The 28,000-nt window shown below is 51.1% G+C and overlaps 1 protein-coding gene, 2 non-coding genes and 1 pseudogene across 3 annotated transcripts; 2 read left to right on the top strand and 2 right to left on the bottom strand.

The window, feature by feature from the left end:
* Positions 1–28,000, bottom strand: part of LOC120381686 — a 205,594-nt pseudogene that overhangs the window by 156,793 nt on the left and 20,801 nt on the right.
* LOC120381688 (zinc finger protein 470-like) lies at positions 1–28,000 on the top strand (the record flags this gene model as incomplete). The annotated part of the gene is made up of 3 exons (XM_039499812.1): positions 1–1,105; positions 2,315–2,319; positions 27,608–28,000. Coding segments are annotated over exons 1-3 (1,461 nt in total), but the record flags the coding sequence as incomplete, so codon positions are not given.
* TRNAG-UCC lies at positions 11,858–11,929 on the top strand. Its single transcript has one exon. It is a non-coding gene; the product is annotated as a tRNA-Gly (tRNA).
* TRNAV-AAC lies at positions 13,315–13,387 on the bottom strand. Its single transcript has one exon. It is a non-coding gene; the product is annotated as a tRNA-Val (tRNA).

The raw sequence follows: 28,000 nt of genomic DNA, 5'->3' as shown, positions 1-28,000 counted from the left end.
TTGGGTAAATTTATTTCCTGTTGGGGAACTCAGAAGGTCCTCATGGAAACCACAACACAACAGGAAATCCTTAGGCGAAAGAGAAAAAATACATGCACTGAGTGTGGGCAAAACTTCATTCACAGATCAAGCCTTTCTGTTCATCTGAGAATCCACACAGGGGAGAGGCCCTACAAATGCCCTGAGTGTGGGAAAACCTTCAATCGCAATTCGCACCTTATTAGTCATCAAACAATCCACAGAGGGGAAAGACCCTACGAATGCAGTGAGTGCGGGAAAACCTTCAATCGCAGCTCAAACCTTATTAGCCATCAAAGAATTCACACGGGGGAGAGGCCGTATAAATGCTGTGAGTGTGGAAAATGCTTCACTAAGAGTTCAGCCCTTTCTCAACATCAGAGAATCCACACGGGGGAGAGGCCCTATGAATGCCGTGAGTGTGGGAAAACCTTCACTAACAGCTCACACCTTTCTAGACATCAGAGAATCCACACAGGGGACAGGTCCTACGAATGCAGTGACTGTGGGAAAAGCTTCCCTCAAAGATCAGCCCTTTCTGTTCATCAGAGAATCCACACAGATGAGAGGCCCTATGAGTGCAGAGAGTGTGGGAAAAGCTTCCCTCAAAGATCAGCCCTTTCTGTTCATCAGAGAATCCACACGGGGGAAAGGCCCTATGAATGCAGAGTGTGTGGGAAAAGCTTCACTCAAAGATCAGCCCTTTCTGTTCATCAGAGAATCCACACAGATGAGAGGCCCTATGAATGCAGTGAGTGCGGGAAAAGCTTCACTGACAGCTCAGCCCTTTCTAAACATCAGAGGATCCACACAGGGGAAAGACCCTACGAATGCCGTGAGTGTGGGAAAAGCTTCACTCAAATATCAGCCCTTTCTGTTCATCAGAGAATCCACACAGGGGAAAGACCCTACGAATGCCTTGAGTGTTGTAAAACCTTCAGTCGCAGCTCGCACCTTATTCGTCATCAAACAATCCACAGAGGGGAAAGACCCTACGAATGCAGTGAGTGCTGGAAAACCTTCAATCACAGCTCGCACCTTATTAGCCATCAAAGAATTCACACGGGGGAGAGGCCCTATGAATGCAGTGAGTGTGGGAAAACCTTCTCTTGGCACTCAGCCCATGTTAGCCATCAGAGAATCTGCAAGAGAGATCAACATTGTAAAAATCTCTAGGGCTATCAATACTTTGTTTTTTAATACTTTTCCTGATTCCCACATAGTAACTTTTAAAGCTCTTTGAACTGTGTGCAGCACCGTTATCCCTCAGCTTGGCCAGATGAGTGGCCCATTTTTGCCTTTTGCAGTTCGCCCTCTTTTGAGATGGACCTATTTGTCCTTTCTATTGTCCCACAAGTAATTGGAGTGTGCCCTTCCTATGAGGAACAGGGGGCATCACATTTATACCATTCCTCCTATTGCAAAGTTATTGTTAGAGTCACCAGTGATACAGATTGTATCCTTGCCAGTTGTTCTCACGTTGCTCTGGGTTGTGCTGAAGAGCAGTTATCTTGGGAATTTTTCAAATTATATGTAAATGAAGAGGAGCAGGGGCAGGAAAAAAGTATAATTTCAGCTTCTGTGACACTAGAAGGAGATGGGGTGACTCAGAGATTCCCTCCTTCCCCTTCACTGCAGAACTGTTACCTTTTGCCTGAGCCAGGTAGAGTTTATCTTCGTCACATTCTATCCATCCACTTCTCAAAGTGTCATGTGATGAAGCATTCTCCGTTGTCTGTGCTTGCAGATGATGTTTTGACTTCTTTAATCCTATATCAGAGTTGCTATGACTGAAGATGAAAGTGTCAAAGACCTGGAAGGGGAATTCAAATGGATCCCAAATACAGTGTGATCATTTAGAGTTTAAATTCCAGGTTCCATCTATTGTAAAGCCACTTCTAGCAAGAGGGCTGTTTTTCCCTCATTATGGGCATGCTAGGATACTAAAACATTTGTAAATAACATAATTGACTATTGAGACAGGGATGAGGGAAGCAGGTTTGAATGGATCAGAGGAGAATGTGATGGGAGACTCTCTTGTCCCGATTCTGAATAATCAGATGTAACCTGCTCTGGAATTTCACTTGACACTTTCTTTGTCATGTATTGTCTCTCTGTGATGTGGGTTTCTATCTTTCCTGAAGGCTGTTTGGTCACCCAATTGGATATTAGTTCTGCTTGATAGGATGTAGCTCAGATTTATTGAAGAATTTAAGACAATGACCCTTTGCTAAACTCCTCAGTTATGATTTCAGCTTTGCTTTTTCCCCATCCCTCCATGATGACATGGAGAAAGTTGAAGTGCAGTTCTATCAACAGGAGAGAACTCTCTAATTTACTGGACAGGCTCACAAAGAAATAGCAGTGATTTAAAATCTCCACTCAGAAATGGTGAACAACAGCAGAACCCCAACTAACTGAAGGAAGTGCATCTGATCACAGTGTATTTCAGTTGTTTAAGGCAATATTGTCTCCAATGATCTGGGAAGAGAATTCCATGGTAAGTGGTTTTGAACTAGGCAAAATGCCCGTGTGTCTGGTTCCCAGACCATTTGTAACCCAGGCCCTACAGAAGATCTCTCCTAGCTAATCCTATGGTATGGGAAATGCAGCCCTTCATGACACAGATGTTGAGGAAATAGAAGTGAAGTTTTTGGTTGAATTTATCCTTTTGTAGGTGCTAAAGATGTGTATAAAATGAAACCAGTGTTGAAAATGTAATAGCTTCAGCAAAATAGCCATGTTTGAATAGAATCTCCAGCTCTGGTAACTAACGAAGATTCTGATCCAGGCCTGTATCCAATCCCTTCCCTGGACCTGTGCCACTGAATTAAAGAAAAGCTTGGCATGTTTCAGGAAGCCATTCCTCATTAACACTGCTGAGATTTTAAGTGGTTTTGTAAAGTATTCTTCTTCAGAGAAGTGTAAATCTACCCTATCCAAAACCAAGGATTTGGAAAGAGCTGAGGTTGAAAGATTCCACACCCAGTTCTTGGTTTCCACCCCAGTAAAGGAAGCTATGGTGACCCAAGGAAAATTGTTTGTACAACTCCACTTCCTAGTTCAGTGTCACTGATTACACTTCCAAAGTATGCCAGAGTTAGATTGAGAACAGTCATCCTTCACTGTTTGGATGCAAAGAGAGTGCTTCATAAGATAGTCCTTCCCTGTGGATCCCAAACTGGCTGCCTGATTGGGTAACAAGGACTTTCAGGCTGTAGTAATGATGGTAACCAATGAGGCAACACATTTGTCAGCCTCCAATTTCAGACTTCCAGATACAGACATGTTGAGTCCTGATTCTATGGTTTTGTGTCTGACGCTGTGGCTACACAATTAAGCTGATGTTGGCACAGCTGCACCAATGAAGCTGTGCTGCTGTAGCACTGCTATAACAGATGCTCTAAGCCAATGAGAGAGATTTCTCCCATCGGACTTGATTAGTCCAGCCCCCGCAAGCAGCGGTGGCTATGTTGGCAGAAGAAGTTCTCCCGCTCATGTAGCACTATCTACACAGGGGGTTAGGGCTGTGTAACTACATTGCTCAGCTGTGTGGATTTTTCACACCCCTAAGCAATATAGAAGCAGCAAAGAGTCCTGTGGCACCTTATAGACTAACAGACGTTTTGCAGCATGAGCTTTCATGGGTGAATACCCACTTATTCGGATGCAAGCAGATATAGTTATCCCGATAAATGTCTTTAGTGTAGACCAGAGAGGTTTCTCTTGTTTTTATGCATTTACATTACTTCTCTACCTCCTCCTACTTTGAAAGATTAAAAAATGTGAAAAGAGAGGTATTTTTCTCCATAATGCAAACATTCCGACATAGAAGACCCCTTCTACCAACACACATGGCAGAAGATCCTGAGATATATGAACTCACAGAAGTGGTTGGGACCGACGTTGAGACAAACCACAATAAGAACAAGGGTTCAGTTATTGGCAATGGGGATTAAAAGCAAACTAAGGGCTTGGCTACACTTGTGAGTTGCAGCGCTGGTGGAGGCTTTCCAGCGCTGCAATTAGTAACTGTCCACACCTGCAAGGCACATCCAGCGCTGCAACTCCCTGGCTGCAGCGCTGGCTGAACACCTGGTCTGCTTGGGGTATAACGAGTGCAACGCTGGTGATCCAGCGCTGCTCATCAAGTGTGGACACACACCAGCGCTGTTGTTGGCCTCCAGGGTATTAGGAGATATCCCAGAATGCTTTAAAGTAAATTACTCTCTTTTGTTTTGTTATGCAGCCTCTCTTTGTTTTGTTGTGAACTCAGGATCTGCTTATCTAAACAAACACAGCTCCTGTTTGCTGTGATCAATCTGTAAGTGACTGTGAACAATCAAATGAGAGAACCCCCTGCCTACCTCATTCACAGGGGTTGAGTGTTTGATGAGAGAAACGGGGGGGAGAAAGTCCATGCTTCTTATCTGGTCTGCAGGCTGTTTGCAGAATAAGGGGTTTGGAAAATTTTCTGATTTTCAGGGCAGGGAGCTAATACACAGTGTCAGCTCCAAAAATCCACACACTCTCTCTCTCTCTCTCCCCCTCCCCCGCTCCCTGTCACACTACACCCCACCCCCCTCTTTTGAAAAGCAGGTTGCTGCCACTTGAACGCTGGGATAGCTGCCCATAATGCATCACTCCCAACAGTGCTGCAAATGTGGCCACACTGCAGCGCTGGTAGCTGTGAGTGTGGCCACACACCAGCGCTGTTCCTACACAGCTGCACAACCAGCACTGTAACTCCCAGCGCTGCAACTCTCAAGTGTAGCCAAGCCCTAACATATATGAAAAGAATTTGTGATCTTTGAATATGTTGTTGTTACCAATTAAAATGAAATTATAGGTGAAGTTATTGGTTAAAGAGTAAGAGACTGTGTGATAATGTGAATTATTTTGGAAAACTGAAAGTTGTCTTGTTTTTGTGTTTTTTTTAGTCGTACAGGAAATGATGGCTAATCTTGAAAAGTTAATTAGATTTAATTTACCCTGGTTCCTCAACTGTTGCTACAGCTCTAGTACCCATCAATCCAAAGACTGAGAGAAAGGGAGAGTTCCAACCATTGTCCTTTTAGTATCTTATTGTTCCTCTCTCTGTTTTTTGTGCTGGCCTTTCTCTTCTATCATTTTCTGCCTTTGTTTAGTGGTAACAGTTGGTTTCCATCACTCACGTTTTTGTTTAAATCTCTATCCATTGTGAAATAAATTTTTTGCTTGTTCAATAACTGTACTCAGGTGCTGTGTGAAATACAGTAGCAATGGTCCACAGTAAAACTAGTAACCTGGGATACTTGGGGAAGAGAGGATCTGGGATTTCACCGAGTATCTGGTGATCCGGGCTGGACCCCAGAGGGGGACACATTGAAGGAACTCAAGAGTTAAGGTGGCTGCTGTAGCTCAGAGGAGGGTGCTTGAGTTCCAGCAGGCTGGTGAGTTTGGTCACTAACATCCAGCTGCCAAATGCAAAACTCCCTCTTCCTTGTGGCAGGTGGCAACAAGGAGACTCACATCCCTCAGCACCCTGAGAAGGGTCACAATGTGTCTCTATGTTGATCCACCTGTCAAATTCACACAGGGAAAGCTCCCGATAGCACAAAACTCTGCCCTATGAAATCATGGAACATGTGCTCTTCGCTCTGTGGGTACGTCTAGACTACCCACCGTATCAGCGGGTAGCGATCGATTTCTCAGGGATCGATATATCGCATCTCATCTAGACATGATATATCAATCCCCGAAAGTGCTCCCGTCGACTCCGGAACTCCACCAGCACGAACGGCGGTAGTAGAGTCGATGGGGCGATTCACGTAGCTGAGGTTGTATCTTAGATCGATTTCTTCCCCCCCCCCCCCCGTGTAGACCAGCCCTGTGAAAGCATGTAAAGAATCCAAGTGCTGGAGGACAGGATTTGGGTCCGGAGTGACCTAGACAAATTGGAGGGTTGGGCCAAAAGAAATCTGAGGAGGTTCAACAAGGAGAAGTGCAGAGTCCTGCACTTAGGACGGAAGAATCCTATGCACTGCCACAGCCTGGGGACTGACGGAGTGAGGGGGGATTTGATAGCAGCCTTCAACTACCTGAAAGAGCAGCAGTGTGGGCGTTCTCCTGGCCACTTTTGCTGGGCTGGGCAGGCAGCCTGGAGGCCTTTCTAGAAGAGAACTGGGAACGGAGTTAGAAAAACCAATGTGAAAACCAGAACCTCAGGTTTAGACTCATTTATTTATAATATTAAATCTTCAATTCTAGTGTCACAGTCAATACAATTGCTTCAGCCTGATAGTTGCCCAAAGGGAAACTTAACGTCTCTCCAAGGGGAGTGGAGAGAAAACACTTTTCAGAGTCCAAGAGAGACAAGGCGGGTGAGGATAAGAGCTTATAGAGGACCAACCTCTGTTGGTGAAAGAGACAAGCTGTGGAGCTAACCCAGCACCCTTCTTCAGTTCTGTGTAGCCTGGAAGTTCGTCTCCTCCATAACCAGCAGTTAGAACATAAGAACAGCCACACTGAGTCAGACCAGTTCATCTAGCCCACTTTTCTCCCGAAAGTGGCCAATGCCCGGCGCCCCAGAGGACCCCTGGGACCAACATGGATACAACACCACCACAAACAAGGTTAAAAGTCAATGCACATGGGAGAAGCATCTTGTGTTTCCATGGGCGGTAGGTTTGTAGAAATTTTGGTGGTGCCCAGAACCTGCCCAAACTCCGCCCCCCACCTGCCCAAGGTTCTGGGAGGGAGTTTGGGGTGTGGCTGGGGATGAGAGGTTTGGGATGTGGGAGGGGGCTCAGGGCTATAGCAGAGGGTTGGGGTGTGGGGTGATGGCTGTGTGGTGGGGCTGGGGATGAGGGGTTCATGATGCAGGAGGGGGCTCAGGGTTGGGGCAGACGGTTAGGGTGCAGGGGGATGAGGGTTCTGGCTGGGGCTGGGAATGATGGGTTTGGGGTGTGGGAGAGGCTCAGTGCTAGAGCAGAGGGTAGGAGTGTGGGGGGTGAGGGCTCTGTCTGAGGCTGGGGGGTTTGTGGTGTTGGAGAGGCTCACGGCTGGGGCAGAGGGTTAGGGTGTAGGGGGATGAGGGCTGTGTCTGGGATGGGGATAAGGTGTTTGGGGTGTGGGAGGGCTCAGGACTAGGGCAGAGGGTTGGGGTGCAGGGGTGTGTGAGGGCTCTATCGGGGGCTGGAGATGAGGGGTTTGTGGTGTTGGAGGGGGCTCAGGGCTGGGGCAGAAGGTTGGGGTGTGCGGTGGGATGAGGACTCTGGCTGGAACTGGGGATGGGAGGTTTGGGGTGTGGGAGGGGCTCAGGGCTCGGGCAGAGGATTGAGGATGTGGTGGGGGGGTGAAAGCTCTGGCTGGGGATGTGGGCTCTGGGGTGGGGCAGGGCTGGGGATGAGTTTGGGGTGCAGGCAGGCTTCTCCGGGACAAGGGCCAGTAAGGAGGACTCCCCCCAGCCCTTTCCCTGCTGGCAGCAGCAAGCTCTGGGGGAGGAACCCCTCATTCCCCCCCCCCCAGCAGCACCCTCACTCCCACCACTGTCTCTGCAGGTGCTCCTAGGGCCCTTCTCAGGTCCAGGAATCTCCCTCGCCTCCCCCATTATGGGTGCCGGGGGCTGCTGCTTGTACCTCCTCCCCTGCTGTTGCCCCTGACTATAGCCTCACTGGGGGTGGGGGATGGGGCTGTCTCCTTGCCCAGCATGGGGCAGGAGTGGTGACTGCAGGGGTGGGGGGGCTGTGATGGTGGAGGGTCCCGCTGGAAAAGGGAAGGGTCTGAGGTGGAAGGGCAGGCTCAGAGTCAGTCTGCCCTGGCAGTGAGTTGGGAAGGGGGGGCACTAGGACCCTGTGGCAGTAGTTGCTGCAGGGAGGCAGCATGGAGCTGCATGGAAGAGGCAGGGACGCTCTGCTCCCTCCGGGGCCCCGGGACATGCTGGGGGCCCCCCCGGGGGCCCGGGGGACACTCGGGGGAAGCACGGGGGGTGGCAGGTGGGGCCAGAGGGGAGACCCGGCCCCAAACTTTGGTGGAGCTGGGCCCCAGGGCTCTGAATATTGCTGGTGCCCGGGCACCACGTGGGTATATAACTCGCCGCCCATGTGTGTTTCATTCCTTATGTCCTAGTCCCATCATGTGGCCATTTCCTTTTCTTCCTTTCTGTTAAAAGCTTTGGTGTTTTGCACAGAAACATTATTTCCCCAGGAGAGACCCAGGAGTGGGGGCTGCATTCCTGTGCCAAACAGTCACTGGAAGGGGGCAGACAAAGGCCTTTAGGACGAGGCGTCCGTCACTGTCAAAAGATCATCTCCCTCCTGCAGGTCACTGGTAGCCTGAATTTGTTCCTTATCCTCCCAGAGTCTGGGGGCTGGAATCAGCACTACCCAGCCCCTCCCTATGTAGCAGGAGCAAACACAAACCTGGTCTTTAAAACAAGCTGTCCCCTTCCTTCTCAGGGAAGATTTTTTGTGATTGAAGTTGAGCTTCAGTTCCCCTCTCCTGGGGTGGGGCGGGTGTGGGGCCAGCTCCCAGTGAGATCTGTTTTCACCTTTGCCCCCTTTCAGTCACTCTGGGATGGTAACTCTGCTCCCAGCTGTCAGGCAGCTTCCAGCCCATCCACCCTGCTCACTACCTCCATGGTCATGTGTCACCCCATTGCCAGCACATAGAGCCTGCAGGAAAGCTACTCCTGCCAGATGCATTGGTGGTATAGTGGTGTGTGTAGGTGTCTTCCAAGCAATTCATCTGGGTTTGATTCCCAGCTAATGCAATAATGGCTTTTCTCTTCTGTTGTTTCCTCATCTGGAAGTGGTTTAATTTTAGTCACATTGTGTTACAATCACATTAGCTATAGAATGAAACAATAAATGTGTCGAAGTCCAGCAGGTCATACAGGATGGAGGCACACAAGGGGCTGGAATATGTCATCTGAGAAAGACAGAACACTTGGAAACCTGCATCTCCCATCCCCTGGCCTTGCGTGTTATAATTCCAGCTCCGTGAGCTGTTTGTATGATGTTCCAGCATGATGGGGAAATGAAGTTTTGAGTCAGTTTTTGCTCCTGCAAATTCCTTTGCTGTTACAATTATAATGACATGAACAAAAGGGAGGCACAATAAACATAACCCCCAAATTGCAATACAGGTGGGGAAAGAGACGATCACGGTTAAGCCAAACACATCAAAATAAAAATTAATACTAAAAAAGGGGAGAGGGAAGAGATCAGGTATGTGGAGATCCCCTTGATATTTGAACACACGTTAGAATCAAAGTTCAGACTTGACACTTGAAAACCCGCAACTACCTGTCTCTCTGAACACCTGTGATGAGCAAGATGGAGTTGGGACACCTGTTCTGCTTCAATCATTTATTGTCTCTCTGTTCTCTCCTTCTTCGCTCCCCAATTCCTCGTCTCCAGTGTCTCTGCCTTTCTCCTCTTGCTCCCTCTCCCCTGCCCTTTCCAGGAACTCACGCTCTACAGCATTTAGGACAAGCCAGAGCTCCCATGTTCTGCACATGAGCCTGTGTCAGAGGACGTGGGACCCCGGTCAGAACCAGTCACCAGATCAATATGACCCTTTATGGGCGACTTCTCTGCCTGCTCTGCAATTTACATCTCCCCTCTCCCCCCCCTTCCCCCCCCCCCGCAAACAGGGTGGGGTACAGCTCTGACTGAGAGGCCTAACAGGAGAAATTTCAGCCCAAAGACAAATTTGTGTGAAATGTTGAGAAATGAAGAGCCCCCCAAATCCCCAGAACTCTAGTGTCACCCCCATGGCACCAGCACAGGGAACCCAGTGAGATGGGGTTACAGAATACAAGGGGGGAGTCAGCAGGGAGAGAGGTGACAGGGAATCTCTCTTTTTCTTTCTCTCGTCACTTTCTGTTCTTCTCTTTCCTTCCAGGAACTGCAGTCACAGCAGGGAGGGGGTTTGTCTCTGTGTCTGTCACGGAGGTGGTGGAAGTGATGGATTCTGTGACTTCCTGCAACCTCCGTGACTTCTGCAGTGGGCACAGTGGCTGACTCCAGGGCCACTCAATCAACTGGCTCCAGGGACCGCCCAAGCAGCAGCCAATGCGGCTGGCCCGGGGACCACTTGACCAGTGGTCCCGAGGGCAGCAGGAGCAGCCACAGCTTGGTGGCCTCTGGCAGCACTTCTGGGGTGGCCAGAGCAGCAGCTGGCCCCCTGGGGCTCCCCCCTGCCCTAGCAGCAGCTGGAGTGGCAGCGACTCTCAGGGCTTCTCCCCTGGTAGCTGGTGCTCATTATCCATCAAATAAATCAACACGCTTCCCCCTGCAAGTGGATTTAGCCCGGGACCCTCAGAGTCAGCAGCTGTTATGCCCCCACTGAGCTCTCTGGCCAGGTGTCCTAGTGCCGGGAGCCTCCGATGTAGATCCTAAAATAGCGTTTTTGCACCAGGGGCGGCTGAAATTTTGGACCAGACATTGTAGCTCCTCTGTTATTTTACTGAATTGCTTCAAAACAGCAAGTGTAGAAAGTCTCCTAAGTGCCAGGCTCTCTGCCATGGAAACAGCTGCCCCTGCTCTCCAGGAGTCTGTGCATTGCACCCAGCAACGTACAAACCTGCTCCGCACTGAAGGGGGGTCAGACAGTGACGGTAACGCAAATCTTCAGACTATTAACCCAGGTCCCTTTCTTTAACCCAGGACATGCCAGTCACCTGTTAGCCATGGTGTTATCTTCATCTTCAAATACCTCTCAGGACATTTAACAGAGGGAGTGAACCCCCCCAAATGGCTCCCTGTTGAGGCGTTGTACCGTACCTGCCCCTGGAGACTGTCTGGTTTTATACTCTTAGAGCTTTTTCTCTTCAAACCCCTTATCCCAATCTCTGGGCCAACCTCCGCATTTCAGAGTTTAGAATTTACTCTCATCACCCTCCTATGGCACTTTCCATGTGAATTGGGCAAAGCAAGTGGGGGAAGCTCTGTGGCTAATGAAAACCAATGCTCTGGGTGAGGCCTGAACTCACACCCACAGCTGTATTTCCCCCTGCATGAGCCACTATAGGTGCTTCTTAGACAGACTTGGGCTGTAGGTGGTTATGTGTGTCTGTGCTTCACCACTTTGGCTGCTCTGTAAAAAGCTGATGGTTCAAGCAGAAGCTGGTGGGTTTTTGTTTTGTTTTAAGCAATTAGAGTCTAGTACATTTTAACAGGCAGAAAATGTCCTATTCTGGTCTAGCCCCATTTGACTCCTTCTGTCCATCTTCTTCCTTCCCCCTCAGTGTCTTTCCTTCCCCATTGGGGACATGCAGAGATGAACCCCAGTCAGTCTGTGTCACAGAGAGTCTGTATCTCCTAAGGAATGTGGGTGAAGGATTCCAGCTGAATTAACGCCGCTCACCTGGGTTAGAAACATTTGTTTCTTTCGAGCAGATAGTGGGAAATGGGACATTAATTCAGACCCAGGAGGCAAGGCAGAGGCTTCATGCTCTTGATCTCCATGAAGGGAGAGAGGATCCCCAGGAAGGAACAGAGCTTCCTTTAGACTCAAGCTGGGTCTCCTGGAAGTTGGAAAAGACCCTTGGTCACTGAGGATCTCATGGGATCGTGCTGCTCCAGAGGCTCGAGAGTCCTGGGTGCAGGGAGGGTGTCACTGCACAGTCTGAAATGGAAGGGAGGACCCTGGAAGGGACAGGGAGGAACAGAAAATGGAGAGGAATGAAACAGAATAAACGCCTCTTCTCTCTCCCCTCCCCGACCCAGCAAGAACTGTTATCAGTGGGGAAACTCCCCACGATGAATGGCAGAGACCACAGAGACATTTGCCTCATGCTGAGAAGTAAGGTGACCAATCACCAAGTGTGAAAAATCAGAGACTTTCACCAGATGCATTGGTGGTATAGTGGTGAGCATAGCTGCCTTCCAAACAGTTGACCTGGGTTCGATTCCCAGCCAATGCAATGATATGATGATTCCTCTACTGGGAATTGGTTTAATTTCAGTCATGTTGTATCAGTTTATCAATGGAATGAGAGAATCAGTGTCCCAAATCCCAACAGGTCATTAAACACCCAGTGGAGGAAGAAAGGGGTGGGACTATATAATGAGCAGTTGGAGTCATCCTGGTATTACAATGCTTGGTTTATTTTTTTTTTAAATTCCTTTACTTCCCTCTCCCTTTTAGACTCAGAGCCTTTAAGGTCAGAAGGGACCAGTGTGATCATCTAGTCTGACCTGCTGCACCTTGCAGGCCAAAAGACCCCACCCACCCACTCCTGGAATAGACCCGGGAGGAGGCAGCTCTGTGCACTGCCCCTACCCCAGGCAGCGCATGGAGGCCCTCTGCTCCCCTCCCCCCACAACGGGTGTGCAGAGATGTGCCAGCAGCACTAAGGTGGCTCCCTGCCCACTCTACATCCGCCCCTCCGTGCCGCTCCCAGAAGTGGCTGGCATGTCCCAGCATCCCCTGGGGTGGGGGGAGTGTCTCCACGTGCTGCCCCTGCCCTGAGCACCAACTCTGCAGCTCCCATTGGCCAGGAACTGTAGCCAATGGGAGCTCTGGGGGCAGCGCCTGCAGACAGCAGCACATGGAGATCCCCTGGCCCCACTCATCTAGGAGCTGCTGCCAGAGGGTTGTGTGTACCGGTCACTTTGGGAGCTGCACCACCCCTCCTGCACCCCACCCCCACCCCCAGCGCAGAGCCCGCACCCAAATTTCCTCCCAGTGCTTTGCTTGTCATCCTTTCACCAGAACCATCCTTCTTCTCCTGGGCTGCAAGTAGCCACCCCTGGGAAGCCAAGAGGCAGGCACAGGATTCTGCAAGGTACTTGTCCCACAGCGCCGCGATGGACGGTGCAATGAAGGTAAGTCTTCCTGAGGCACAATGAACTGCAATTCAGCGAAGCACTGGCCAGGTGGTCCGGGCGAAGGGCATTCACTGGAGGTACAAGCTTGTGAGTGACTCCTGAGCACAGGGCCCCTTCCCCTTTTAAGGACCTGCTCCTCATGGCCTGCGACTAGAGATGACTTGGCTGCATCTGGTGGGTCACACTCCACCTTGGGCAATGTCCATGCTCTGGGTGTGTGATCGCTGCCTAATGAGAGTCCCAGACACCTTATCTATCTAGGAGCTCTTCTGCTCTTCCAGCTGTTCAACCAGCCCCTTCATCCCACAAGCATTGCAGGAGGGGGAGGGGGGAAGCCACTTCACAGGCATTCAGAGAGGGAGAGGAGACAAAAATGGGAATGGGGAAAGTATAACAGACCTATTGAGCAATAGAAATCACTGCTGCTCCTACAACAGCAGGGACAGGCCACTAGGAGTTGGGAAAAATTAAGCCATCATGTTTCTGCCTGGTTTTGAACCAGGGACCTTTTGCGTGTTAGGCAAACATGATAACCACTACACTACAGAAACTCTGTTGCAGGGCTCTGCCCTTCCCTTCATAAGAAAAGAAGAATGGCCAGACTGGGTCAGACCAAAGGTCCATCCAACCCCATATCCTATCTGCCAACAGTGGCCAATGCCAGGTGCCCCAGAGGGACTGAACCTAACAGGCAATGATCAAGTGATCTCTCCCCAGCCATCCATCTCCACCCTCTGACAAACAGAGGCTAGAGATACCATTCCTTACCCAGGCTGCCTAATAGCCATTAATGGACTTCACCTCCATGAATTTATCTGCAAAAATAATGAGGAGTACTTGTGGCACCTTAGAGACTAACAAACTTATTTGAGCATAAGCTTTCATGGGCTAAAATCCACTTAATCAGATGCATACAGTGGAAAATACAGCAGGAAGATATATATACACACAGAGAACATGAAAAAATGGGTGTTGCCATCCGCACTATAATGAGAGTGAGCAGTTAAGGTGAGCTATTATCAGCAGGAGAAAAAAACCTGTAGTGACAATCAGGATGGCCCATTTCCCACACTTGACAAGAAGGTGTGAGTAACAGTAGGGGGACAAATAAACATGGGGAAATAGTTTTACTTTGTGTAATGACCCACCCACTCCCAGTCTTTATTCAAGCCTAATTTAATGGTGTCCAGTTTGCAAATTAATTCCAATTCAGCATCTCTCGTGGGAGTCTGTTGTTGAAGGTTTTTTGTTGTAATATTACGACTTTTAGGTCTGTAATCGAGTGACCAGGGAGATTGAAGTGTTCTCTGGCTGTGTTTGAATGTTATAATTCTTGATGTCTGATTTGTGTCCATTTATTCTTTTATGTAGAGACTCTCTGGTTTGGCCAATGTACATGGCAGAGAGGCATTGCTGGCACATGATGGCACATATCACATTGGTAGATGTGCAGGTGAATGAGCCCCTGATGGCATGGCTGATGTGATTAGGTCCTATGATGGTGTCCCCTGAACAGATATGGGGAGAGAGTTGGCAATGGGCTTTGTTGCAAGGATAGGTTCCTGGGTTAGTGTTTTTGTTGTGTGGTTGCTGATAAGTATTTGCTTCAGATTGAGTGGCTGTCAGTAAGCAAGGACTGACCTGTCTCCCAAGATCTGTGAGAGTGAGGGATTGTCCTTCAGCATGGGTTGTAGATCCTTGATGATGTACTGGAGAGGTTTTAGTTGGGGGCTGAAGGTGACGGCTAGTGGGATTCTGTTCCTTTCTTTGTTGGGCCTGTCCTGTAGTAGGTGACTTCTGGGTACTCTTCTGGCTCTGTCAATCTGCTTCTTCACTTCAGCAGGTGGGTACTGTAGTTGTAAGAATGCTTGATAGAGATCTTGTAGGTGTTTGTCTCTGTCTGAGGGGTTGGAGCAAATGCGGTTGTATCTTAGAGCTTGGCTGTAGACAATGGATTGTGTGATGTGGTCTGGGTGAAAGCTGGAGACATGTAGGTAAGTACAGCGGTCAGTATGTTTCCGGTATAGGGTGGTGTTTATGTGACCATCGCTTATTAGCACAGTAGTGTCCAGGAAGTGGATCTCTTGTGTGGATTGGTCCAGGCAGAGGTTGTAGGTGGGATGGAAATTGTTGAAATCATGGTGGAATTCCTCAAGGGTTTTCTTTTCCATGGGACCAGATGATGAAGATGTCATCAGTGTAGCACAAGTAGAGTAGGGGCATTAGGGGACGAGAGCTGAGGAAGCGTTGTTCTAAGTCAGCCATAAAAACGTTGGCACACAGTGGGGTCATGTGAGTACCCATAGCAGTGCCGCTGACTTGAAGGTACACATTGTCCCCAAATGTGAAATAGTTATGGGTGAGGACAAAGTCACAAAATTCAGCTGTGACATTATCGGGGATACTGTTCCTGACGGCTTGTAGTCCATCTTTGTGTGGAATGATGATGGAGCGTCTACATAGCCAGACAATCCTGCTGTCAGGGTGCCAATGCCTGAGATGATGGGGCATCCAGGATTTCCAGGTTTATGGATCTTGGGTAGCAGATAGAATAACCCTGGTTGGGGTTCTAGGCTGTCTTATTGCCAAGAGACGGAGAAACTCGGCCAGCCGCAGGGGGTGCATAACACCGCCCTAGTGTGGGGGTGACAGCGCCTCCAAGATCCTGACACCCCTATTGGTTCCACTGCTGGTTGTTTTCCTTTTCCTGGGGGACTTTGGGCAAGTTGCTCCCCCCTCTAGGGCTCCGTCCCCAGCAGGCAAATGGGGATTTCGTACCTTCCCGCTATTGGAAAGTGCTGGGAGAATCCCCCAGCCAAAGCTGCTCTGACAGCGCTAAGCAGCATCTGACCATTCAAGGTCGGAGCGCGCTGCCCAGGAGGAGGAGGGTTTGGCTCTGGGGTTTCACTTCAGCCCAGTCTAGAGAGAGGGGCCCAGCCATGGGGTTTGGCTCAAGAAGACCAAGTCTCCAATTTGTTAAGGGCGTTTTGAATTCCAGTCCTGAGCTCCAAAGTGCTTGGTGTCATTTGCACATTTTAGAAGCATGCTCTCCACTCCATTTTCCAAATCATTCATGAAACTATTGAATAGTACTGGACCCCGGACTGATCCCTGCCGGACCCACGAGGTGCCCCCTCTCTGTTGGGCAGCCAACCATGGAGAAGGGCCCTTGGAGTCTGGGCTTTCAACCAGCTCTGCACCCTCGTGACACTGATTGAATCTAGACCTCATTTCCCTTGTTTGCTTGTGAGAATGTCCTGCGGGACTGTGTCAAAAGCCTTAGTGACCCCAAGATAGATCCCATCTACTGTTTACCCACCTCCACTAGGCCCGGAACCCTGCCAAAGAAGGAAAGAGGATTGGTTTGGGATGATTTGTTCTTGACAAATCCATGCTCACTTGTCCTAAGAACCAAATTCTCCTGTAGGTGCTGCTGACAAACTGTTTAAGAATGTATTGCAGTATCTCTCCAGCTATGGAAGTGAGGCTAGCTAGTCTGTAAGTCCCAGGGGTCTCTTTGTTCCCCTTTGAAAGATAGGTCCTGTCTTGTTCATGGATGGGAAGATGTTCTTTTTCAGGGATCTCAGATGAGAAGTGGGGCACAACACCTGGTTTGTTAAGGCCACAAAAATGGAGGCAGGTACCTCTTCTCTCCTGCTGGCAAAGAACCCCAGGTACCTAAAAGACAGAGACTCACATCCCTGAATGGGCTTTAAGAAAGGCAGTGGTTAAAAAGTTTGGCCCCAACCATTTCTTGTTTCCGCAGACTAGACATTTTAGCAAACTTTAGAATTCCTTGGTGTTAAACACCGTGAAACGCCCCTTTCTCCTTCACAGAGGGCTTTATCGCCCCTTATCTCACTCAGGCTCACGACTGCGCAGAGTTTGAGAACTGTCCCTGTTCCCATTGGGCAGATGGGGAGGAGCCTGAGGTATAGAGAAGGGAAGTGACCTGTCACCAGATGGATCAGACTGAACAGGTTTCACATCTCGAGGAGGCTCTTACCTTCTAAACAGGGATGGCTGTTTTCTAGTAAAATCACTAAGAGGGAAGGAGAAAACTCGAAAGAGGTTCCTCCTGGCGCTCACGTCCGTGAACCCGAATACTCCCTCAGTCCTCAAAGAGACCTGGAGAAGGAGACTTGCTGCAGCAAAGCCACAGGGGTCTCTGAGGTTTCCCTGGCCCCTCGCCCCTGTCCTGCCTGGCTGATGTCAGCATCTCTCTGTGAGGTCACCACCTCCCCACCACCTTGGACCAATAGGCTGAGGTCCTGCCAAAGGCCTTTGTGATGTCACTGCCACACCCCTCCCTTGCTGTGCCAATGTCCTGCCCCAGGCCAGGCACTTTGGAGGTTTGAGCTACTCCCTGGGGATCACCCCACTCAAGGAGCGTTTGTTCTAGGCAGCAAGCCGGCTAGACAGGGAAACATCAGATGCTGCTCCCAATGCTACACTCAGTTTTTCAGAAATGAGTTGACTTTATGGCCAGAAGAGACCATTAGAGCATCTAATCTGACCCCCTGCATATCACAGGCCTCCTGTATGACACAAGAGCTATTTTGGGGGCAAATACATTCCAGAAAGGCATCTAGTCTTCATGACATGACATCAGGAGTTGGAGAATCCATCACTTCCCGTGGTAGCTTGTTCCTGTGGTGAATCATCCTGACTGTTGAATATTTGTGCCTTAGTTGTAATATGAATTTGTCTCTTTTCACCTTCCAGCCATTGGGTCTTGTTATGCCTTTCTCTGCTTGATTCAAGAGCCTTTTAATACCCAATCTTTTCTCTCTCTGAAGGCACTTCAACACTTCAATGAAGTCACCTTTCAATCTTCTTTTGATAAGCTAAACAGGTTGAGCTCTTTCAATAGCTCACTAGAAGGCATTTTTCTCCAGCCCTCAGAACATTTGGTGTCTCTTTGCTGCCCCAGCTCCAATTTCACAACATCTTTTTCAAACGAGGACACCAAAGCTGAAGGCAGTATTCCAGTATCAGTCTCACTGATGCCGTGTCACCTCCTGTGACGTTATTGACATAATCTGTAACCGTATAGATCACCGTTGTGACTGCTGTTCTATTTGTAGCCAATATTGTAGAAAGGTTGTCGCGTAAAGGGTCTATGGAGAGGTTCTGATTGGCTGATTATAATTATGCTATTTCTAGATGTGTATCATTTTTATAGTTGACGTTATGATTTCCTGCCCATTTCCCCACTGGCTGGAGCATGGCTAGAGTGTGTCTGTGGTTAATGATGTTGCTGTAGATTGTTCATTTCCTGCCTTGGCGATTCAGATAGTCCCTTTTCCCAACATATCTCCAGCACATCATTAGTTCCAATAACAGGGGCAGCTTTTCTCTGGGGCACTGAGATTTTTTGGGGAGATGGTGGCTCCTTTCTTTCCTCACCCTGGAGTAAACTCAGCTTTTTATTCCATGGTTCATGTTTTATGGAATAACAACATCAGCCTGAAGAAAGAGGAGAGTGAATATCTCACTGCCAGGGCTGAAGGTGGCCACGTCTCCTCTGTTTGACAGTTACCATTGCAGGAGAGAAGGTGTCACTGGAATCGGATGCCCTGGCTCAGACAAGAGACACAGGGAGGTTTTGCTGTTCATGGATCCATGCAAAGGACATTGTGTCTCTGTGTGAAAATAGGGAGGGAAATGAAACACCCACCTGGTGGTGCCCTAGGCGGAAGGGACCCATATCGGATTGGAACAGGACACGTTCTCAAGCAGCATGTTTCTTACTCTGCCCATCTGTCAGGTTTGATGATTATCAATGGAAATATTTTGCCATTGGGTCGTGTGTTTACGCAGAAATTGACATTTACCAACAAACACGTAATTCTCCCAGTCCTGCCTAGCCTGCCGGGAGTGTAGAAGGACAGAGTCACTCTGCCCAGAGCCCATGCCAGGCCTGGGCTCTCCATGCTGCCCACTTCCCACAACGCTGGGATCCTTCCCTGACCTCCCCTCAGACCTCTGCCCCCCACCCCCACTGCTGGGCTCCTCCCACACTGTCCAACTCCCTGCTTCCAGGATCCCTCCCACTGCCCTCCTCCCGCTGAGCAAAAACTCGACATTATTCCAGGGCTGCCCACAGGATTCAGGGGGCCTGGGGCAAAGCAATTTTGGGGGCCCCTTCCAGACAAAAAAGTTGCAATACTGTAGAATACTGTATTCTCGTGGGCAGCGGCGTAGCCAGGGTCTCACATGAGGGGAAGCGAACACATAAAAAAAGGCACCACCCAACATATCAAATTACTAATTACATCCGCTCCTCCCACTTCCTGCCCCCTTCAGAACTCCACCCCCACTCCTTGTCCCCTGACTGCCCCCTCCTGGGACCCCGGTCCCTGACTGCCCCCTAGAACCCTACCTGTCCCCTGACTGCCCCGACCCTTATCCACACCCCTGCCCCCAGACAGACTGGCAGGACTCCCACACCTATCCAACCACTCCCCACCCCCTGACAGGACCCCCAATATACACCAAGACACACCCCGTAATCCAAAGTGTGTGGGGGGGCAGGGCGAGGGACCACGCACTGCTCCTGCCATTGAGGGTACATGGGCAGCTGCTTCTGCCCTAGCACCTGGCTCTAGTGTGTAGCCAGAAGCCCTTGTGAGCAGGCGGAGGGATCCTGCTAGCAAAGGGAGTGTTTGATTTTAGAGTCTGATCCAGACAGACCCAGCAGAGAACACAACAATAGCCCTGCCTCTGCCATCCCAGCACAGGGCCCATAAACAAGAGAGGCAGAGACGTGCTCAATACAGTGCATGGGGTGGGGAGGGAGCACAGACCAGGGACGGGGCATGGAGAAAAAACACAGAGATGGAGAGAAGGAGAAAGTGAGGAAGGAGGAGAAGCCAGGACTGTGTCTCTGGAGGGAAGGCCTGGGGAGGGGCGTTCGGATGCAGCATGTTAATGAGACCCTTGCAAACACAGGGGAAAGAAGCAGGGAAGGGCTTGCAGAGGACAAGCCGGGCTACTCACTCAGTCTCCCCTGTGGGGCCCTGTGGCATTGGGTAGCAGGGCCCAGGAAATAAAAATCTCTTAACCACACAGAATTGTTAACTGCTCCCAAATCCTTTTGTGCCACGGCCGCAAGCTTAGAAGAGCTTAAGCTGTGAGCTGCATGGACGGCCTCAAGAAACCTCTCTTGTGCGGAGCCTCAAGCAGGTTTGCATTGTGTGACCCCGATGAAAAGCCCAGCAGAGAAAGCTTGCAACTGTCCCAGCTCTTTCAGCAACGTTTAGGGCCTTTAAATCACTCAGGCTGCATCTTCCAACTAAAATGCATTAACAATACAGCTCAGGCAAGCGGGCCGGGGGCCATGCAGGCTGCCCGGGCCAGCTGATAGCACTTCCCGCTGACGGCTGCTTTTCTAGGCTTGTGTTTTGCTGTTGGACAGAGGCCCAGACTTCCTCCCATCTAACCCCCCCTGCTCCCTGACTGCCCCAGCCCCCAGAAAGTCCCCTCCCCGACCCATCCAACCCTCCCCCTGCTCCCTGACTGCCCCCCAGGACTCCTCTTACCACCCGGCAGCTCGAGCCGCTGGCTACCTCTGGAGCCAAAGTTAAACACGTGCCAGCACACAGCCCCTCCCCCGCAGCGTGCTGAGGCAGCGTGTGTCTGTGTGTGTGTGTGTGTGTGCAAGGGGGGGTCTGGCTACTGGAGGCCCAATGGGAGCAGCTCAATCAGGCCCTGGCGGCCAATCAGCAGTGCCGCACTCTGCGGGGCGGGGGGGAAGGAGACGGAGGAGGAAATCCAAATCTTTCCACCTTATTCCATAGAATCATAGAATCATAGAATCTCAGGGTTGGAAGGGACTTCAGGAGGTATCTAGTCCAACCCCCTGCTCAAAGCAGGACCAAACCCAACTAAATCATACCAGCCAGGGCTTTGTCAAGCCTGACCTTAAAAACCTCTAAGGAAGGAGATACCACCACCTCCCTAGGTAACCCATTCCAGTGCTTCATCACCCTACTAGTGAAAAAGTTTTTCCTAATGTCCAACCTAGACTAGATGCCTTTCTGGAATGTGTTTGCCCCAAAAGTAGCTCTTGTGTCCTACAGCAGGCCTGTGATATGCAGGGGTCAGATTAGATGCTCTAATGGTCTCTTCTGGCCATAAAGTCGACTAATTTCTGAAAAACTGAGTGTAGCATTGGGAGCAGTGTCTGATGTTTTCCTGTCTAGCCGGCTTGCTGCCTAGAACAAACACTCCTTGAGTGGGGTGATCCCCAGGAGTAGCTCAAAACTCCAAAGTGCCTGGGCAGGGGCAGGACATTGGCACAGCAAGGGAGGGTGTGGCAGTGACATCACAAAGGCCTTTGGCAGGACCTCAGACTATTGGTCCAAAGTGGTGGGAGGTGGTGACCTCACAGAGAGATGCTGACATCAGCTAGGCAGGACCGGGGCGAGGGGCCAGGGAAACCTCAGAGACCCCTGTGGCTTTGCTTCAGCAAGTCTCCTTCTCCAGGTCTCTCTTTGAGGACTGAGAGAGTATTCGGGTTCACGAACATGAGCGCCAGGAGGAACCTCTTTCGAGTTTTCTCCTTCCCTTTCAGTGATTTTACTAGAAAACAGCCGTCCCTGTTTAGAAGGTAAGAGCCTCCTCGAGATGTGAAACCTGTTCAGTCTGATCCATCTGGTGACAGGTCACTTCCCTTCTCTATACGTCAGGCTCCTCCCCATCTGTCCAATGGGAACAGGGACAGTTCTCAAACTCTGGGCAGTCGTGAGCCTGAGTGAGATAAGGGGCGATAAAGCCCTCTGTGAAGGAGAAAGGGGAATTTCATGGTATTTAACACCAAGGAATTCTAAAGTTTGCTAAAATGTCTAGTCTGCGGAAACAAGAAATGGTCAGGGCCAAACTTTTTAACCACTGCCTTTTCTAAAGCCCATTCAGGGGTGTGAGTCCCTGTCTTTATGTACCTGGGGTTCTTTGCCAGCAGGAGAGAAGAGGTTCCTGCCTCCATTTTTGTGGCCTTAACAAACCAGGTGTTGTGCCCCAGTTCTCATCTGAGATCCCTGAAAAAGAACATCTTCCCATCCATGAACAAGACAGGACCTATCTTTCAAAGGGGAAGAAAGAGACCCCTCGGACTTACAGATTAGCCAGCCTCACTTCCATAGCTGGAGAGATACTGCAATACATTCTTGAACAATCAGTTTGTCAGCAGCACCTACAGGATAATTTGATTCTTAGGACGAGTAAGCATGGATTTGCCAAGAACAAATCATTCCAAACCCAGCCTCTTTCCTTCTTTGGCAGGGTTCTGGGCCTAGTGGAGGTGGGTAAACAGTAGATGGGATCTATCTTGGGGTTACTAAGGCTTTTGACACAGTCCCGTAGGACATTTTCACAAGCAAACAAGGGAAATGCGGTCTAGATGCAATCAGTGTCATGTGGGTGCAGAGCTGGTTGAAAGCCCAGACTCCAAGGGCCCTTCTCCAGGTTTGGCTGTCCGAAGGAGAGGGTGTACCTAGTGGGTCCGGCAGGGATCAGTCCGGGGTCCGGTACTATTCAATAGTTTCATGAATGGTTTGGAAAATGGAGTGGAGAGCATGCTTCTAAAATGTGCAACTGAGACCAAGCACTTTGGAGCACAAGACTGGAATTCAAAACACCCGTAACAAATTGGAGACTTGGTCTTCTTGAGCAAAACCCCATGGCTGGGCCCCTCTCTCTAGACTGGGCTGAAGTGAAACCCCAGAACCAAACACTCCTCCTGGGCAGCGCGCTCCGACCTTGAATGGTCAGATGCTGCTTAGCGCTGTCAGAGCAGCTTTGGCTGGGGGATTCTCCCAGCACTTTCCAATAGCGGGAAGGTACGAAATCCCCATTTGCCTGCTGGGGACGGAGCCCTAGAGGGGGGAGCAACTTGCCCAGAGTCCCCCAGGAAAAGGACAACAACCAGCAGTGGAACCAGTAGGAAACCCAGCACTGGAACCCAGGCGTCCTGGGGTGTGCTAGGGTGACCAGCTGTCCCAATTTTATAGGGACAGTCCCAATGTTGGGGTCTTTTTCTTATCTAGGATCCTATTACCCCCCACTCCCTGTGCCGATTTTCCACACTCGCTGTCTGGTCACCCTCGGGTGTGCACATGTGGGGTCCCAGCTGCTCCCTGCCCCCCTCACTGAAGCAGGTGTGCAGGGTTCCTGCCCTGGGAACTGCAGGGCACCAGTGGCCATGGGACTGGCTGGAGGCAGGGCAGAGGCTGATTGGAGGTAGGGTCTGGCTGCAAGCAGGGCAAGGGGTGCGGGGCTGGCTGGAGACAGGGGTGTGTGGGGCAGGCTGGCTGGCTTCAGGCAGGGATGCAGGGGGGTGCATCAGGGGTTGGCAGGGCTGGAGACAGAGGAGTGCAGGACTGGCTGGCTTCAGGCAGGGGTGTGTGGCAGGAGTTGGCTGGAGACAGGGCAGGGGGTTTGGAAGGGGCTGGCTGTGGGCAGGGGGTGTGGAGCTGGCTGCAGGCAGGGCAGGGAGGACGTGGCTGGTGCGGGCAGGGCAGAGGTGCAGGGCTGCAGGCAGGGAATGGGGTGCGGGGCTGGCTGGAGGCAGGGCATGGGGTGCAGGGCTGGCTGCAGACGGGCTGGCTACAGGCAGGGCATGGGGTGCAGGGCTGGCTGCAGATGGGCTGGCTGGCAGGGCACGGGGTGCGGGGCTGGCTGGAGGCAGGGCAGGAGGGTGCAGCAGGGGTTGGCTGGAGCCGGGGCATGCGGGGCTGGCTGGAGACAGGGGCTGGCTGCAGGGAGGGCATGGGGTGCAGGGCTGGCTGCAGACGGGCTGGCTGGCAGGGCAGGGGGTGCAGGGCTGGCTGCAGGGAGGGCAGGGGGTGGAGGGCTCACTGAAAATGTACTGAGAGGTATTTGAAGGTGAAGATAACACCGTGGTTACCAGTTGACTGGCACATCCTGGGTTAAAGAAAGGAAGGGACCTGGAGTTAATAGTCTGAAGTATTTGTGTTACCAACCCTGTCACTGTCTGACCCCCCTTCAGTGCGGAGCAGGTGTGTACGTTGCTGTGTGGAACGCACAGACTCCTGCAGAGCAGGGGCAGCTGTTTCCATGGCAGAGAGCCTGGCACTTAGGAGACTTTCTACACTTGCTGTTTTGAAGCAATTCAGTAAAATAACGGTGGAGCTACAATGTCCGGTCCAAAATTTCAGCCCCATTGGTGCAAAAACGCTATTTTAGGATCTAAACAGGAGGCTTCCAGCGCTAGGACACCTGACCAGAGAGCTCAGTGGGGGCGTAACAGCTGCTGACTCTGAGGGTCCTGGGCTAGATCCACTTGCAGGTGGAGGCGTTTCGATTTATTTGATCGATAATGAGGAAGGCAAAGATTTAATCGCAGGTATTTTTAGTAAATGTCATGGGCAGATCACGGGCAAAAACCAAAAGATCGTTGCCCATGACCCGGCCATGACTTATACCATAAATACCCCTCATTGAATCTTGGGGAGGGAGGCCCAGAGGGTCCGTGGCACCAGCTGTGGGCGCAGGGAGTCCAGGGGGGCCCGTGGCACCATGTACTGGGGGAGAAGCCCCAGGGACCCACTGCCACTCCAGATGCTGCCAGGTGAGGGGAGCCCCAGAGGCCAGCCCTGCTCCGGCCACCTCGGGACAGGTGCCAGGAGCTACTGAGCTGTGGCTGCTGCTGCCACCCTCGGAACCACTGCTCAGGCTGCCCCCAGGCCAGCTGCTGGGGCAGCCACGGAGTCAGCTGCAGTGGCCACTGCAGAAGCCACAGAATCTATGACTTGTGCAGCCTCCGTGACATAGAGGGATCCCTAATAAAGAGACAAACCCCTCCCTGCTGTGACTGCAGTTCCTGAAAGGAAAGAGAAGAACAGAAAGTGAAGAGAGAAGGAAAGCGAGAGACTCCCTGTCACCTCTCTCCTCTGCTCCCTCCCCCTTGTATTCTGTAACCCCATCTCACTGGGTTCCCTGTGCTGGTGCCATGGGGGTGACACTAGAGTTCTGGGGATTTGGGGGGAGGGGAAGGGGGCTCTTCACTTCTCAGCATTTCACACAAATTTGTCTTTGGGGCTGAAGTTTCTCCTGTGGGGCCTCTCAGTCAGAGCTGTACCCCACCCTGTTTGCGGGGGGGGGGGGGAGGGGAAGATGTAAATTGCAGAGCAGGCAGAGAAGTCGCCCATAAAGGGTCATATTGATCTGGTGACTGGTTCTGACTGGGGTCCCACGTCCTCTGACACAGGCTCACGTGCAGAACATGGGAGCTCTGGCTTGTCCTAAATGCTGTAGAGTGTGAGTTCCTGGAAAGGGCAGGGGAGAGGGAGCAAGAGGAGAAAGGCAGAGACATTGGAGACGAGGAATTGGGGGGAGAAGAGGGAGAGAACAGAGAGACAATAAATGATTGAAGCAGAACAGGTGTCCCAACTCCATCAGGCTCATCACAGGTGTTCAGAGAGACAGGTAGTTGCGGGTTTTCCAGTGTCAAGTCTGAACTTTGATTCTAACAATGTGCGTTGAAATATCAAGGGGATCTCCACATACCTGATCTCTTCCCCTCTCCCTTTTTTAGTATTAATTTTAATTTTGACATGTTTGGCTTAACCGTGATCGTCTCTTTCCCCACCTGTATTGCAACTTGGGGTTTATGTTTATTTTGCCTCCCTTTTGTTCATGTCATTATAATTGTAACAGCAAAGGAACCTGCAGGAGCAAAAACTGACTCAAAACTTCATTTCCCCACCATGCCGGAACATCCTACAAACAGCTCACGCAGCTGGAATCATAACACGCAAGGCCAGGGGAGGGGAGATGCAGGTTTCCAAGTGTTCTGTCTTTCTCAGATGACACATTCCAGCCCCTTGTGTGCCTCCATCCTGTATGACCTGCTGGACTTTGACACATTTATTGTCTCATTCTATAGATAATGTGATTGTAACATAATGTCACTGAAATTAAACCACTTCCAGATGAGGAAACAACAGAAGAGAAAAGCCATTATTGCATTGGCTGGGAATCAAACCCAGATGAAGTGCTTAGAAAGCACCTATGCACACCACTATACCAATGCATCTGGCAGGAGTAGCTTTCCTGCAGGCTCTGTGTGCCGGCAGAGGGAGTGACACATGACCACAGAGTTAATGAGCAGGGTGGATGGGCTGGAAGCTGCCTGACAGCTGGGAGCAGAGTTACCATCCCAGAGTGACTGAAAGGGGGCAATGGTGAAAACAGATCTCACTGGGAGCTGGCCCCACACCTGCCCCGCCCCTAGGAGAGGGGAACTGAAGCTCAACTTCAATCACAGAAAAATCTTCCCTGAGGAGGAAGGGGAACAGCTTGTTTTAAAGACCAGGTTTGTGTTTGTTCCTGCTACATACGGAGGGGCTGGGTAGTGCTGATTCCAGCCCCCAGACTCTGGGAGGATAAGGAACAAATTCTGGCTGCCAGTGACCTGCAGGAGGGAGATGATCTTTTGACAGTGACGGACGCCTGGTCCTAAAGGCCTTTGTCTGCCCCCTTCCAGTGACTGTTTGGTACAGGAATGCAGTCCTCACTGATGTGTCAGCACAGCCCAGGTGGGGAAGTGACCTGGATGCGGGGAGCCCTGGTGTGTGTGTGTTGAGGGGAGGATATTAAAGAGTGTGTGAATGTTGAAGGGAGTGTGTAAAGGACTGTGTGTGTGTGTGTGTGAAGGTAGTCTGTGCCTGAGTGAGTGAGCGCGCTGTCTCTTTAAGAAAGTTCTCAGGGTCAGGAGCCTGAACTAGGCTTGTTCAGACACAAGCAGCTGCCGGCAGCTCCAGCCCCAGAGAGGCAGCAGCACACGCGGATTCCCCCGTCCTGTCACCCCAGCTCAGTGGAAATCGGGTACCCTGGTGGGGGGGAGGGGGACACCCCCCCATCAATCAGCACCTCCCCCCTGCAGAGCAGTCAGGAGGATGCTCCCAGTCGGGGGTGGACGGGGCGACTCCGGGGGTGAACGGGGGGTGGGGGGACAGGAACAGCAGCAGCTGCACACGTGGAGCAGGGCGGAGAGGGGCCCCTCTGCTCCGGAGCAGTCACCTGACTCTGACGGTGGTCGTCCAATTTCCCCCTGCAGCTCGGGTCTCTCCCACTCCCCCACGCAGCTGCTTATCTGCCTCCCTGTGCCGCGTTCATCAGCCCAGCGAGCCTCTCAGCAGCAGGTCAGGTGGGAATCCAAACCCTGCGCCCAGCACCCCCTTGGGTGGGGCATCCGTACGCCCCCCCCTAAAGGCCGGTCCTGGGTGGGGAGCAGAATTGATCCCCTCCACTGTCCCCTGTGGGGTGAGTTTGGGGGAGTTCAGTCCCTGATTTTTATTTTCTCTCTCTCCAGCACTTGGGTTTGCTCTCTGCCTTTCCATCCCCAATTCTGAGATTTCTCCTCTCATCTAGCAGGTGATGGGGTGGTGAGGGAGAGCGAGGAGCAGAATCCTCACCAGGAAGATGCTGAGCTCGCTGAAGCGCATGGGGAATTACTGCGAAGAGCCAAAGGGAGCGTGTCCAGCCCCCGTGAGCAGGGAAAAGCTGGTGAAAATTACCACAGACCAGAGAGAGAGCAGGGAAACCACTCAGAGGAGAGAGTGGATGAACCCATTAATTGTCAGGGAACTCACAGGGACCTCAAGGAAACTACGTCCCAGGAGAAAATCCTCACGGAAAAGCGAGAGACTACGTGTAGTGAGTGTGGGAAAAACTTCCATTACCGCTCAGCCCTTATTCGACATGAGATAATCCACACGAAAGAGACACCCTACAAATGCTGTGAGTGTGGGAAAAGCTTCAATCATACCTCAGCCCTTAGTAGGCATCAGCGAATACACAGAGGAGAAAGACCCTATGAATGCTGTGAGTGCGGGAAAAGCTTCAGTCAGAGATACACCCTTATCTCTCATCAGACAACGCACACAGAAGAGAAACCCTATGAATGTTGCGAGTGTGGAAAAAGCTTCTCTCGGAGCTCAAACCTTACTACGCATCAGAGGATCCACACAGGAGAGAGACCCTATGAATGCCGTGAGTGCGGGAAAAGTTTCAGTCAATTCTCCTCCCTTATCTCTCACCAGAGAGTCCACACAGGAGAGAAACCCTATGAATGTTGCGAGTGTGGAAAAAGCTTCTCTTGGAGCTCACACCTTACTACGCATCAGAGGATCCACACA

Source organism: Mauremys reevesii, linkage group 14 (assembly GCF_016161935.1).
Source record: "Mauremys reevesii isolate NIE-2019 linkage group 14, ASM1616193v1, whole genome shotgun sequence".
NCBI lineage: Eukaryota > Metazoa > Chordata > Testudines > Geoemydidae > Mauremys > Mauremys reevesii.
The sequence above is the reverse complement of the archived record's forward strand: the minus strand, read 5'-3'. Positions and strand labels throughout refer to the sequence as shown.